This window comes from Talpa occidentalis, unplaced genomic scaffold (assembly GCF_014898055.3).
Source record: "Talpa occidentalis isolate TD23 unplaced genomic scaffold, MPIMG_talOcc4v2.1 talOcc4.2, whole genome shotgun sequence".
NCBI classification, from domain to species: domain Eukaryota; kingdom Metazoa; phylum Chordata; class Mammalia; order Eulipotyphla; family Talpidae; genus Talpa; species Talpa occidentalis.
Window position 1 is genome coordinate 148,131,103 of NW_023602073.1, and position 15,218 is coordinate 148,146,320.

The following is a 15,218-nucleotide window of genomic DNA, read 5'->3' on the forward strand; positions in this document are numbered from 1 at the left end:
ATCACACAGTCACCAAGCAGTCAAGCTGGAAATCAAACCCAGCCAAGTTGTCTGACTTCACTAGTTGTTTCCATGGAGGGAGATGGTGACCTACAATCAGCAACTTAATGCAGTGGAAGGGGCACAGAAAAGGGACAAAGGTGGTTCCCTTGAGATACACTTTCTCTGAAGGAATGTTCTGGAGAAGAGAGTGCTGAAAGAAACTACTAAGCAGCAGCATAAAGTCAGAGCCCCTGGCAGAAGGTGGTGTTTCTTGGAAGCCAAGCAAGGGCTCACTGGGTCGGAAGAGGTGGTGGATGGTCCCGCAAGGGTTGGGGGGCCAGCATGAACACTGCTGGGGAAGGGGCCCTCCGGGTCCTCCCCCCACAGGACATGTGTCTAAGCTGAGGCCTCCAGGGCATATGAAGGACTTGTGCTCGAGCCACATTCTCTGGCTTGAGCTACAACATGAGCTAAAGTAGTGACAAAGCCCCAGGCATCACAACCTCACAACAGCCTGCAGAGCAAATGCAGTATTGATGACCAGGGAGTTTGAGCACCAGACTGAGCGTTTACTGCTTGCAAAGGAAGAGGTGGTTTTCTTAAACTGTCACATGAAGGATTACATTTTCATTCCCAAGGATATGCTGACAGAGCTGCTGGAGACAGCCAAAAGCAGACACACCCAGAGATGACCTCCTCAAAACTTCAGCGAACCATCCAACTCTTAATTGGAAACACACTGCTTAGCTTACTGCCAACTAATACAATTCAGGCAAGAAATCAGAAAGTAGGAAGGATTTATTGGGAGCCATAAGGAGAGCTACAATAAAAATGTTATTTCACCTCATTCCTAATTTCGGTATCAAAATTTGGTTTTATGATCATCTTGTATCTTTGATTCAGGCTACAAATTATCATGAAAAGAACAAGTTCTATGCTAACCTGATTCCCCTTTCTAGAAGAACTTAGGATTTTTGGAGCTTGAACTGCAATTCCTGGTCATTACCTTACTCAACTTTTCCAAGCAGTGACTTGCTTGGGTATCCCAAAGCATTTATGAGATGCTTATCATACGAAGGGCAACATCCTAGGATTCCTATAGGTCATGAGCCAGCTGAGATAAAGTGACCTGTCTCCTTTCTAGCCCTCTGGAAGCAAAACACAACAACGTTTAACAAAAGATAGTGCCTCTTCTAAGACAAACATTATTTCTTTTCAACCACAGTAAAAACCTGTCAGGTATTCTCTGACAACATAGTCATCATCTGAAAGTCTGCCATTCACTCAAAGGCAAGGAGACTGCTTATGCAGAGGGACGTGGTAACGCTGAACTCAAAGTCTCCGACTCAGGATGACTGGTGAGTCATCTACCATGACTCCAAACCTAGGAGCGCAAATGGCGCATGACAGATGCCTTAGCCCGGGGATCTTCAGGGTTTGGAAGGTTTCTTAAAAAGCCTTTTATTACCTAATGATAAATTCCCTAGTTCATTTGCTTGTGTTTCCTGTCTTACTTGACTGGGGTAAATAGTTCTAAAGTCCCATCAGTGGTGATTTCTTCTAAACACCTTTGTTCTATTTTGCAAGTTGTGTCAAGAAAGGAAAAAAAATCACAGATATCTAGTTATCCAAGGCAGAGAGGCAAACATTAAGAAATAAAATCAAATCAGGGTATTTGGCGTTACCCAGCAACCAAAACTGAAGTGATATAAAAGCTGTTTTCCTTTAATATGAACTTCAGTCTGTTCACAGACCAGTTCGGGTCTTTCTTTTAGCTGTTTTGTGCAAGCAGTTGAGAGGCGTTCTAGAAACTTCTATACAGAAATCAGTAAAGGGCCAGGGGAGACCAACCCTGCACACACATTGGTGCCCCACAGCTGCACTCTGAGTCAAGTTCTCAAACAAATTCCTTTTCATTAGTGTAACTGGGAAAATATGTAAAACTCAAGAGCCCTTAAGATTCTCTTGGCTTATTTCCCTGAACAATTCCCAATACTTTTCATTTTGTCAGGCAAAGCAAATAAAGTGATATGTAGGTGTAAATACCATTCGATGTGTAGCTGATGAAATACAGATGATTCTGACAAAGCAAGATACTGGGGTTTAGAGAATAGGTTTTATTTTAAACAAATTAATCTGTTCTGCATTTGGGGTATTAATAGTAGAAAATTTCTAAAAAATCCCATTGTTTTATATTTTAATCCAATGTTGATCTATTTAAATCACTTTTTTATATAAATTAAAATTATAGTAACAAATAGATTATTATTTAGGTTTATTGAAAAATTACTTGGTTATTGGAATTCTTCTAAAGCATGGGAAAAGATTTGTTATAGTATTCAGAGAAAAAGGCAGGACACACAATGGTATTTATTGCATAATCTCTATGTGTAAAAAGTATAGATGCACAGATAAAATTCTGGAAATAAAGGAATACAAAAAATTAGCACTGCTGAGGAAGGGATTTCATCTTCTTCCTCTTTATTTTTATGTTTAAAACTTATTTTTGCAATAAAGCAATATTATCTTCAGGATAAAAAATCCTTTCAGAAAAAAGGAAATAATTCTCCATTGAACTGATAGGTCATTTATATTTCTGAAGAAGTTGCAATAGCATAATTTTTCTATAACTAATTAACCTGATCAAAAGTAAAATTATGGAGATGATTTTTACTTTGAGTGACCTTTTCAGTTTAAATTGGGTTTTACTTAGATTAGATAAGGAAGGCAGTTTACACATTGAAAAAAGTACCATGTGTTATACTGGTCTGGGGGAGTTTATGGAATACAATCTGGGATTTAACTTCTAAAATCCTCCCAGTGTTGCTGCGGCTGCATATATGTCTCTACAACCTAGCCTCAAAGCTTTGGGGTTTGTTATTTTTTGTTCCAAAGCAATTGAAAGCAACACAATTTAATTTTTGCTCCTGTATAGGCCTTTGTTCATAAGGAAACTTCTATCACAACTTTAGAAATAGAACTCTTGTTCTCTTGGAGTTTAATTTGTACTTGAGAATTCAGGTTTAATTTTCATTTCTAACTACAATCTGGCAACTTGGCTTCTTGAACTCAGTTACACAAGAAACATGTATGAGAAAGTCTGGAGCCCCGTTCGACGGGGCAGAGACACATAGCTGGAATCCGAAGGAGCCAGGCTCGGTCATACCCCAGCATGTGGCTGGAGGCCTGGCTTGGACAACAGGACTTCATGTCGGGAATTCAACAACAATACTACCTGGATCGGACAGATTCTGTGTTCACAGTTAAGGACGGGTCTCTGTCTAGAATTGTGGTTTCATTTCTACTACTGACAAGCTCCAAATCACAATCACTCCATATAATAACCCACTCTAAGAGTCTTCCTTCATAAACTGCGAGCATATCCTTCTGAGCTTTCTTCAAGTCCTTGCCTGAAACAGGGTGGGAAAACCAGCAAACGCATCTATGAGGATCACTGAGTGCCTGGAAGAAGGAAGGTAACCCAAGGATAAGGCACTTTGGAAGTGGGTCATGCCCCAGAGTGTTTATTCACTGTCCGCAAGCTGGCATCAGGCCCCACTAGCTAGATGCTCCAATCTCTGGAAATTGTTAATTTCAGTACTATTTATAATAGCCAGGAAAGAGAAACAATTCAAGTGCCTACCCATAGAGAGTGGGCTAAATACATTGTGGGCTATCATTTTTCTGTCTTAATATACTTGAAGAATTAGAAACATGCTGTACTCCCAGTGGCTGAGCTACAGCAGTGCTTCCCGGTGACTTGCCAGAGCCTAGAAAGATGTGTAACATGGAAAACACCCAATTCACTCCCTGCACCCCCCACACTGACCCCTTCCCCAGAAGGTTTAAGCATCTCAGATGCTAGCGCTGGAATGTTATGCAGTCATGAACAATGATGACATGGCTCTCCAGGGACTCCCACAGAGCCAGGTGCACAGCACACTGCTGAAAGAGCAAGCTGCTTTCAGGGCTGCATATGTGGGGTGCTCGCATTTAGGAAAGACTATCCAGTGTCCAGATGGTCAAATGTCACCAGCCATTTCTTTTGGGCTGTAGGATATGGGTTGGTTTACTTTCTTATTTATACTGTTTATACTTTGGAATACTTTTACAATAGGTGTGCAAGACTCTTATAAGCAGAAAAGGAAACAGAGCACTTTCATTAATAATTAAACATGTAAAACTGGACATGTGATCAAGTCCAGTTTTAAGAAACGTTTCTGCCTAACAAACAGGTTTTGTGCCAAGAGCCTTGGCTTCTATATCCTTAGCAAGTCCATGCAATGAAATTTCAAGACAACAAAGGAATTTATATGCGCTCCTGGTGTTCCCTCGGGTCACATTGAATAAATATTTGCAATCCCTTGTTTTCTATCATTTTTCAGCTAGTGAATGTCTTTTATTTTAAAAAGAGAAAATATCACAAATGCTCCTTTTCACAAAAACTGTGTTTGTTTTTCTAAAATGACCAACACAAAAGAAAATGGCCCACCAATGTTAATTTTGAAATGCAAGAAAAGAGAAATAATGAATTTTGGTTATGCAAGTAAGAAGCAAGATTTTGGGGATATTAACAGGAAAATATCAGTTTCACACAATTATCTGTACATTTTCCATTAAAATGTTCTTTCTAAAGACACCATAAAAAACCTGCTCAGTTCAAAAATACTTTTTTTCAGTTCTGATTTTGATTTTTAGCATGAGAAATGATGAAAAACCCAAGGAGGTGCAAGGGTAATGAAAACAAAAGTATGAGAAACAAAAAGTGAGTATTGCATCAGTAACTCACCGCACTGTATTTTGTGGAGAATGTTTTGCACTGAAAATAAAAACTTAACCTCATGTCAGATGCAGAAATACTAAAAGAAATGGCCAAGCTCATGTCCAATCTGCAGGCAGGATGGATTGGAGGGGGCTGACAACAGCCATAACTAGGTAAGAGCGTTTTACAAACATGTCCTCTTAGGAAAATGGATGCTGAAAGTCGTCTTACCCGGCCACGATGACGTATTTCCCATCTGCTTGATCCTTCAACCTCTCGAGCACGGACAAACGCACTTTGGCTTTGCTCTTGCCGTAGATTTCAATTTCATCTGCGAGCAATCCTATCTCCTTGGCAAGGACTTCCACGGCTTTTGGAGTCTGTGCTCTGGAAATCTCGATATCGCTAAGGGGGAAACACATCAGAGGAAGAGTTTTCTCGGCTTAGGTGGTCGCTGCTAGAGCGAAAGGCACCCACACACCCAGCCAACAGTGAAATCCACGCCAGGACTCTGCGGTCCTTCCTTCCAGGCTGTGTTCACACAACTGCTAACAATTACTGTGCACGAGAGAATACTTTTTTTTAGATAAGCAACTCTGAAAACCTCAGAAGGATGAAAAATATCACCCAGGCACAAAGATAACACCTAGGCCATAGGACAGAACTCCATATGCCACATGCCAGAGCCTTCCTGTAAGTGCAAAGCCACCAGCGAGCAAAGGGCTCACTACTGGTGCTGTGTCGTCGAGGCTGTGAACCGCCCATAGCCTGGTACTGCCTGATGCTCTCACTGGGCTAGCCACATGTGGCTCTTGGCTACTCAGAAATGTAGAAATGCTATTCTGTTTTATCTGTGTCCATATTTTCCCTTTCCTATTTCAAGGCCAAAGTCCTATTTCCAAATATTGTATTAATTACATAATGGTCAGAAAAAGGACTTAGGGCCTGAAGTTCCATTTCAGATGCAGGAAATCGTAGGAGGTCGGGTGTGTCACTGGGCAAACCAATCTATTTTACTGGCAAGAGAAAAGCACTGAGCATCTTCAGGAGCGTGTGCTGAACTCAGGAAGTCTGTGGGGTTCCTGAGCTCAATGTTTTCTCTTACTGGAGGGTCAGGCCATCTGGCTGTAACTGAGGGTCTGATGGAGAGGGAGACCCCCTGGCAGAGCAGGCGGTGGGGTGGGGGGGGATCAGAGACTGTGCAGGGCTGCCGTGGGAGAGGACAGCCTTGCTGTATGGGCGCTGGGAGCAGCAGCCTCTGCTCTGGTTCTGTTACTGGTCCTACGGCCTGCACACCACCCTCATACAGATCCACATTCTCCATGCCCCCAAGGGAGCCGAAGCTTGGGGCAAGAGTTAACGGTAAATCTGTATCTGGATCCACAACTCTGCAGGGCATAAGAGGCAGAGGGCTGAACTCTGGGACCCCGGCTGCTGACCCGCCGAGGGCCTCCTGTACTTCCCTCTGCAGGCTCCTGCCCCCTTCCCTGCCCACGCTCCCACTTCAGTTCTCTGTCCCGACTGTACTCCTGTTTCTCTCCAGCCACAGTGTCCTCCATGGAATCACTTACTCCTGGAGGATCTCCAGATTTCTCTCTACTAGTCTACAGCGAGAGTGACATCATTTTGATTTCTTTAGTGATTTATAAAGGACTCCGCCTCTCTTTCCCTTGTGGCTCTAGAAGTCAAATTGGGTTATGTAATTACAGCAATTTTTGGGTCACAAGTAGACTTTACTTTGAGTTATACTAAGAGTTTGGTACACAATTTGGACTAGTTCATCTCAAAAAAAAAGTTTAACCTCTCTCTAAGTAGAATCTACTCATCTGCTTTTAAAAATTAAGATCCTAATACAATATAACTTTGAATATAGGATATTTCACAAAATGGATTGCACAATGATGGGATGGTATTATAAAGAACAACAGAATTTCAGAATTAATGAGCACAGAAGATGACTAAGATCCTTAGTTTGTTTCAGGGATGAAAGCACAGCCTGGAAGGGCTTGCCAGCCTGGCGGTTATAGCTGGACCCTGTGTTCAGCTGACCGCCCAAGGACAGAGGTCAATTCTGAAAAGTCGTTGGGTAGCATGTCTACTAATATTCTGGGCATCGCCATGCCGGCAGCCAGGGTCACCTGGGGAAGCAGATGTGAAATGCATGTCCTGGATGAAGGGGCAGGGCTGATTCACTGGAGGAGGGTGGGGGCGCAGCCAGAGGTCTCCGCACGAGTCTGGAAAAGGCAGTTCTCTGGCTCAGATATCTTATCTGGCTAATTATTCTAAATCACAAACTGAGGCTTGTCCTGCCATTTGTATTTCCAAATTTATACAAAGACAATATTACACTTCATTAAAGAGCACTCCGAAGAAAACAACCATCTGGACTATCCCCGTGATGTGACTATGCTCTGCAGAAAGCTGGGCTCAGCGCCCACATGGAACTGGTTTGGTTGGTCACTTCCCCTAGAGTAGAAAAAATAGCATGATAGCAACTTGAATAGAGAAAATTATCAGGCCATGCCCCTGCCGCATGGATGACTTTGGGTATCTAAGGCACTTCGGGGAGATGACATGAGTACAGATTGCCAGGTTACCTTGGAACAGGGGACAGAGGCTGAAGCTTCAGGCAGTGGAGTCTCCACCTGGAGTGCTGCTGTTCCCGAAGCCACCTCCGGCCACTACTGACCATATTCTTCAGCAGAAGAGAAAGGAAAGCATGTTATAAAGGCAAGAGTGGACAGGGCATGTATAAACTCAATGAAGACACTGTTGCGCAATATTAAATCATGGGAAGAATTATAAAGAATTACAAATTATAAAGTAGGATAATTTAAGGAAAAGGTGGGATACTGGCACTAATAAAACAGTTCAAGCGTTAACCGAAGGCATCAAACACAAGAATCAAGTTACCCTGAGTGGGCCCTTCATCTCAATTAGAAAATAATGAGGAAACTATGACAAGGCAAGAGGGATCAGCCTGGATGTCCAGCTTCCAAAATGTGTGACACCATTTCAAGTACAATTCTCATACAGTTGATAAAACAAGACAAACAGACTGAATTATTAAATAGTGACAGACAGATAAAATTAAATGTAACAGTTAAAACGTAACACGCACTCCTAACAGTTAAAATGTAACAGTTAAAATGTAACACGCACTCCTAACACAAATATATTGCTTCCTGTTTTGAAGCAAAAGTTAATTTTAAGACCAAAATCCCTTTTCCATGAATATGAACTAGACTTGTTTGCTCACTTCTAGGAAAGAGGAAAATCAGAAGTGGATGTGTGGCTTTGGAATCAAGGTCATAAAAACCTACTGCAATTTTTTCTTTTCCCCTTCACTGGATCCCTCATTCTGGGGAAGTTGGCTGCCATGCCAGGAGCAGTCCTCATGATGAGGAACCAAGGCCCCCTGCCAACAGTCAGTGAGGAATCAAATACCACACAACAACAGCCATGTGTGCGCCATCTTGGAAGTGAATCCTTGGGCCCCCATCAAACCATTGGACATTTGTAGCTTCCACTAACATCTTGATTTTAACCACTGGAGAGACACAAAGCCAGAAGCACCCAGTAAGGTGCTTCCAAATGTCTGACCCACAGAAACCATGACAAAGTAAATGTTTTAAGTTGCTAGATTAGGTAAGTAATGGATTATGTAAGAATAGATCATTAAAAACAGACTACAATTTGGGTCCCTGCCCCACACTTGTCATATGACTAAAGGCAATTACTTCACTTTTCTAAGTCTCCACTTCCCCATCTATCAAATACATTACCATACAGGATTGCTGAGACTTCAATGACATTATGCTTGTCAGGTGTTTTACACTGTGCCCACTAAGTGAAAAACCTTTGCAAAATGTTAGCAACTATTAATCAGAGCTCCAAACTCCAAAATCTGTGTTGAACAAACCTGAATCCGCAGAGCTGCAGCAAGCAGACTCACATCATCTTCTGCAAAGAGACCACTAAAATTTATCCCAGGAGCACCACATCCAAGCTTCCCTGCAAAAAATTGAGGGGGGGGGGAGAGAAAAAGACTTTGAGCACACTGTCATTACTGTCATTACAGCCAATTGATCCTTGTAAAAAGGCAGCAAGTTTGTGGGAATGTTTAGTCTAGTCAACATGGAAAGCTGCATGGAGCTCTCTCAAAACACTAAAAATGGATCTACCATAGGATCCAGTGATGTCACTCCTAGGAATCAACCCAAAGGAAAACCTGCCCATCCTATGTTTATTACAGCACTATTTACAACGGCCAAGAACTTGAGGTATATATACACAATGGAATATTACTCAGCAATGAAAAATACAAACCCATGCCATTTGCAGCAACGAGGATGGAGCTGGAAAGATTATGCTAAGTGAAATAAGCTATAAGGGAAAAGAAAAATATTGGATGGTTTCACTCAAGTATGGAATATAGAGACACCAAACAAAGAGTTAAGAAAAAGACAAAACTTGCACCCAAACCAAAGCTCTGAGGCATATAGCAGGGGAGGGGGCAAAAACAGGGGAGGGAAGAGCACAAGGGACAGTGGTGAGGGAACATGGGTGTTGTGGTAGTGGGAGAACTATGAGGACTACATCCCAGGGGAGACATCAAACCCTTACCCCAAATGAACAATGATATTAAGAAAAATGAATAAATAAATAAGCCAGAAAGTTGAATGACGGTCCCATTTTTCAGCCTAGTTAAGATGCGAAAATGTTGACATGGGGCTCTCAACTGATCCAGAAAATGCAATTGGCTGGGATTAAAATCTTGTCTCCACCTCAACTAGCAGACGTGACTTTGTGCCTGTCAACTAAGTGGGTGGTGCCAGCCTCACAGAATTTTGTGAGAATTAAATGCAATGTGGTATATGAAGTGCCAGGTGTGTACATACATTCCAACAATACGTATAAAACAAAAGCAACTTCATTTATGAAAAAAGTACAAGGGGGACAAAAGCAGATGTCCCTGTCATAAATTTTCCATCAAAACTGAGGAATCATATTTTAGGATATTACTTTCAGGGATTACCTGGCTTTCAAAATAGGGAGGCATCTATAAGAATTCTACTTTTTCCAACTTTACTTGATGCTTAGAAAGTTGATAAACACATATGTAGAATGCTTCAGCATACATCCTCCCTTAGAAAACAGGAACACTTGCAAAGGCAACTTTTTAGAATTAAATGATGTGCTTCTATTTCGGGCCACTCTACTTTTAAATTCCCTGCATTGCTGACCCTCCTTTGCAAGAAAAAGCACAGAACACTTATATGTTTTGTGATGTTCTCCTGTCAAGTATATTAAGGGTGTTAGGAAATTGTATCCTCCAGGCATTTTTTAAAGATCAGCAACGCTTCAGTTTTATCAATCACGTTTAGGGAAAAGCCAAGAGTCTAGAGAATGAGATTTGTATTGTGTGACCCACCAGGGATCTGATGCAAAAGTCTTGTCCAACCACCAAGGAAAAAAAAAATGTGTCTCTCATTTTTATCTCTCTTTATAAGATGGACAAATTTTTAAAAAGGAGTTGGCATCAACTTATAAATGCACGTTCTTAGAATAGAATCACAAATACCCAGGTGGATGAAGAATAATTTACCTACAGAGTTACACCGTGAATAATCGCTCCCATCACCTCAGCCATGCCTGCATGAAATACAACATGGCGAAAAGCAACAAAGATTATAAAACACGATATAAAATGGACACACACCTGTATACATGTTAGAGAAGGTTCTTGTAGAAACCAGCACTTCTCTCATTGAAGAGACAGTACTTAAATGTCAACATTTTTTAATGTATTCTTTTCTTTCCTTCCACTCTACCCAATAAAATCGATTTTAATGCTTTCTAAAGAGAAAAACATACAACAGTCACCATAAGGTGACTGGATCACAGGTTACTGTTTTCTTCTACACACTACTCTGTATTTCACAACGTTCCATCGTGAACAACGTGTGGGTTTTGTAGCAGGCATCAAGGGAATCTTAAACTGAGACAAACGCTGTGACTACAGAGAATGTGAATTAAAATGGTAACTCAGCAAATCAGAAATACATTCTGGGGGCCTCCCTCGTGGCGCAGTGGTTGAGCGCTGGGTTGCGAAGCTGCCCACAGCCTCTGCAGCACCGGTTCGATCCCCGGCCGCCGGCGAGGGTCCCACATGGTGCGCAGACCTCTCCTGCTGCCTGCTGCTCCCCTCAGCAGTGTATTTCGTCGGTCTGCCTGTTCTGTTCCCCGCTCTGGCTCTGGTGAATTCTCTCACCCTCCTGCGCTTCTAACTGTACCCAGTGCTTGTATAAATAAATAAATAAATCTTTAAAAAAGAAAAGAAAAGAAAAGAAATACATTCTGGAAAAATGTGGTGGTTAAAGAGAGGCAGAAGGAAAACCATCACCCCTCTCCCCACCATGTGGAGGCAAGGCTTCCTCTGCAGGGTTGTCTACACTGGGACACTGGTCCCATCCCAAACCAAATGGGTCTTTTCACTTCCACTAAACACTCCCCATGAACTCATGGTCCCCCAGGGAACAAGCCAATGAATTGCATTAAAAGATGGTCTTTCATTTATAATTTCTCTTAAAATAACCAAACTTTCTACAATAAGAAAATTTAAAGCTAATGTGTTAAAATGCTTTTCCTGGAATCAGAACAGCCCTCTCCCTGACAGGAGCTGTTATGAGACCACCCTGGGAATTTTGCCAGAATGAATCAAGTGGGGGCGGGGAGGGGCAGGGCAAAGCAAATTCTTGGGTCTTCTCCCCATCTCTGCGGCATGGAAGGGGTTCAGCTTCTCTGCAGTCTGGCTGAGGGGCCCTTCTCATCACAAAAGGGCTGTATGAAGCCACAGACTGAGCTCTCAAATATCCATGCCCTTCTGCCCCCCAGGAAAATAAGTTACTCTGAAAAAATTTTATATGAAGTTGAAAAGAGGAAGAGCTAAAAATTACAAATCAGTATAGCTCAAACTTCCAAAAAATACTGGTCATTAATTTTTCAGTTAAATATATTAACCTTGTAGAATAAAAAATAAAATGCAATAAATGAAATTGCAGTTTAATTTTTATGGGAATGCTCTCAAAAGGTTCACCTGCAGCTTAAAACATTTGACTTCCATTTTTCAAATAACAGTATTTTGCTTTTAAAAGCATACAATGTAAGAATTTTCAAAGAATATAATTACAATATTAATATTAGCTTATAGAAGCAGCCCCTTTGAAATCACTGAAAAGAAATTAAGACAGAATTAATAGACTGTGTATTCCAAATGGCTCGAAACTTTAAACAAGTAAAAAACATTAAATAGTATATAGAAAGCTAATTAAAATTTGAAATGGAAAACTGGTAGTGATCTCAGGAATGGATCCAAAACATCCATAATTTCCTGGAAAAAACTTTTAAGGGAAATAGGTAATTGATACAATGGATTTTAGAATAATTAAAACTCAAAAGTCATAAACAAATATCCTTATTTTATTCTGCGTGCATTAGGCTAACGATTAAATTACACGCGTGCCTGATTTACTTAAAGCTGCCTTCTTAGTTCCTCGGAATTCCATTGGACCTCTCCCTTCCTTGGGGATGATTTTTCAAACATAGACTTACAATCTGCGAACCTGGAGTCAGAAAGTTGTTTTAGGTGCCAGTGTTGTGGAGACAGCGCAGCGGAGGGGGAAGGCGGGCAGAGAGACGTGCGTTGGAAGGAACTCCGAGTGAAATACCTTCTCACCAATGCCTCCTAACAGCCTCTCTCCCAGAGAGCTTGGCTTATTTCTCAAAGACACACAGACTTTGAGTACAAAGCAACTTAAGAATTTAAAAATTATATAACTCTCTTCTTTCGGGGTCAGATTAGTCCTGACTCCCAATCCCAAACTCTTCCCACCACAGGAGGCTGCCTCCCTTGGGACCCCTAAGAGGAAGGCCAAGGGCCACTAGCTCCCCAGTATGTTGGCATGAGCCCTGGAACCCAGCTCAGGTTTCAGCCCCAGGCCACACTGAAAGGAACCAGACCCCTTAAAGTGATGCTGTAAACAACTGTACCGCAAAGAAAGTTTTGATTCTATTCTCTGACCCAAGACCTAAAACCAGCTTCGCTTTTCCCATTTGTTACATCAAAAAAATAAATCCTCATCTTGGGGTACTGGATAATCTTACTTAGGGTGAATTAGGCTCTTTTGCAGGCCAGACATTCCAAGATCACGGCCCACTTCTTTCACTTGATTTAATTTTTTGAATAAAAAAATGTATCCTTATGACTAGAAAACAGAATATTGACATGTCCCTGCTTTAAATCTAAGAATCGGAGTCATCCCACAGAAGAGCAACCAGATCCAACAAGGTAGGATTCCAAGCACGGCTTCTGGGATATCAGCCATCAGGAAAACCCCTCCTGGGATTAGGTATTCAATAAAATGCCTCTCTAGAATTACCTCACCATAAATCACTATAACCCATCTGTTTTTACTGGGGGGTGGGGAGACCCTATACCATTAGGATGTGTATGAAAATTTCATAATAAAACTCTGCCTTCACCCCATCACAAGTTTATTAAAAATTCTTCTGCTCTTCAGTTTAAATGAAAGCACCTTTCCTTTTAGTCCTACTTGAAAAAGTCTATTCATTTGTTTCAAGGGGGGCGCTTCTGTGAAAGAGGGGCCAGTCACTGCTGTGTGTGACGGCTGGTAATGAGACTTAATGTCGAGACCACTTCACCACATCCAGCTGACCCTTGAGCTGCCAGCCACTTACAGGTGGATTTTCTTACAAAACAGACAACGGAAACTTAGGATATGGATAAATACAATGCCTCACTTTCTCTTCCTTATGATTTTCTTAATAACATTTTCTTTTCTGTAACTTTATTTTAAGAATGAGTATATAGTACATATAACACGCAAAATATATATTAATCCACTTTGTCATTGGTAAGGCTTCAGGTCAACAGCCAGGTGTTAGCAGTTTTTGGAGAGTCAACAGTTACATACAGATTTGACTTTGAGGGGGATTGGCATCCCGACAGCCGTGTTATTCAAAGGCCAATTATATACAAATATCAAATCATCATGTTGTACACCTGCAATGAATACGATGCTCAGAAATTTAGGTCTTGGGTCAGAGAACAGAATCAGAACTGCAACTTTGCAGTACAGTTGTTTACAGCATCAACTAGATCTCCATTTTTTTAATTAAAAAGGGGGGAAATCTTTCCAATTTAACATAGGTTAAATTTTCATGCTAATCAAAGTTGCTAAAATTAAAGCTTTAAATGTAGTGCTATTACAAATCATGCCCACTGGAATAAATTAGTCCATTCATTCATCGTCTCAATAACTCTTTTGCTTTTAAGTGGGGGACAAATTCTAGTAAACATGGCTAAACCCGAACTGACTTGGCAATTTAATCAGGGTAAAATTCTGAGTCAGTTTTTATTCATCACTTAGCACAGGGTTTACTGAGCGTTTACTATGTGTTGGCACTTAAAATCAGTACGAAAATACCACTACCAAGTAAATTTCAAATAAACTACCTGTAGTCAATCTACATACAGAATCCTTAAATCAGAACAATTTGCCTATCCCAGGTTAACTGGTACATTAAAATTTAATATTTTTAAGAATGCTTTAAAATAAAGTTTCTAAAAAGAAAGTAACTAAAAATATGGCAAAGTTCCACTAACTAAATATCACTTCCCTATGATCACAGATTTTAAAGGGGCCCCCAAAAGAACATGAAAATAGATTTTCCTATTTCCAGAAGGACTGTGCCCAAATTGATAAATACTAATAAAAAAAAAAGGCAAGTAAGTTGCAAAGAATAATTCATCTCAAGAAAATATTGTTCTAAGTGCCCATTTAACCTAGCTGGGATTCCAAGCACAGCAGCCACGCAGCCACGCCCACCACTGACGGGTCAGGAAGTGGTGCTTTAGAGTAAAATAAAAAATGTGTCTCCAGAAATGACAGATATGTCAAAGAAGTTACTTAGCTCAGGTCTTCTAACTGCTCAAAATAGCCATTAATTCCAACCGCACATCACTCTGCCCCTCACTGCTCACTCACCTGTGAGTTCTGCAAAAGCTGAGTCCATGAGCTTTATGGGAAATTTCTGAGCATCTTGTCTTATCCCCTCCTGCCCACCCTCTTCAGTGCAAAGGGTTTTATTTTATTTTATTATTTTATTTTATTTTATTACTAGGTTATTTAAGATTGGAATCTCATCCATCCACTCACGAGTGTCACTGATCAGGAGAGGCATTTGGCTACCTTAAGCCATAGCTCCTCCGGCCTTACCAGCCCTCACTGAGCTTCCTCACTTTGACATTCCCTGACACTGACACTCAGAGCCCTGGGCGGAACTCACATGGCCTCAGCCCCCATGGCCTCGGGCCTTCACAGTACATCTTATTGGTCAATTCTGGCAGGAGCTACTTTTCCTAAATGGGGGTGAGGGAGGCCAATATTCT

The 15,218-nt window shown here is 41.2% G+C and overlaps 1 protein-coding gene across 1 annotated transcript in view; it reads right to left on the minus strand.

The window, feature by feature from the left end:
* MTHFD1L (methylenetetrahydrofolate dehydrogenase (NADP+ dependent) 1 like) overlaps positions 1–15,218 on the minus strand; it is a 154,921-nt gene that overhangs the window by 109,206 nt on the left and 30,497 nt on the right. Inside the window, 3 exon segments of the mRNA XM_037520671.1 lie at positions 4,976–5,149; positions 7,342–7,439; positions 8,667–8,758. Coding sequence (XP_037376568.1) covers positions 4,976–5,149; positions 7,342–7,439; positions 8,667–8,758 — 364 coding nt within the window.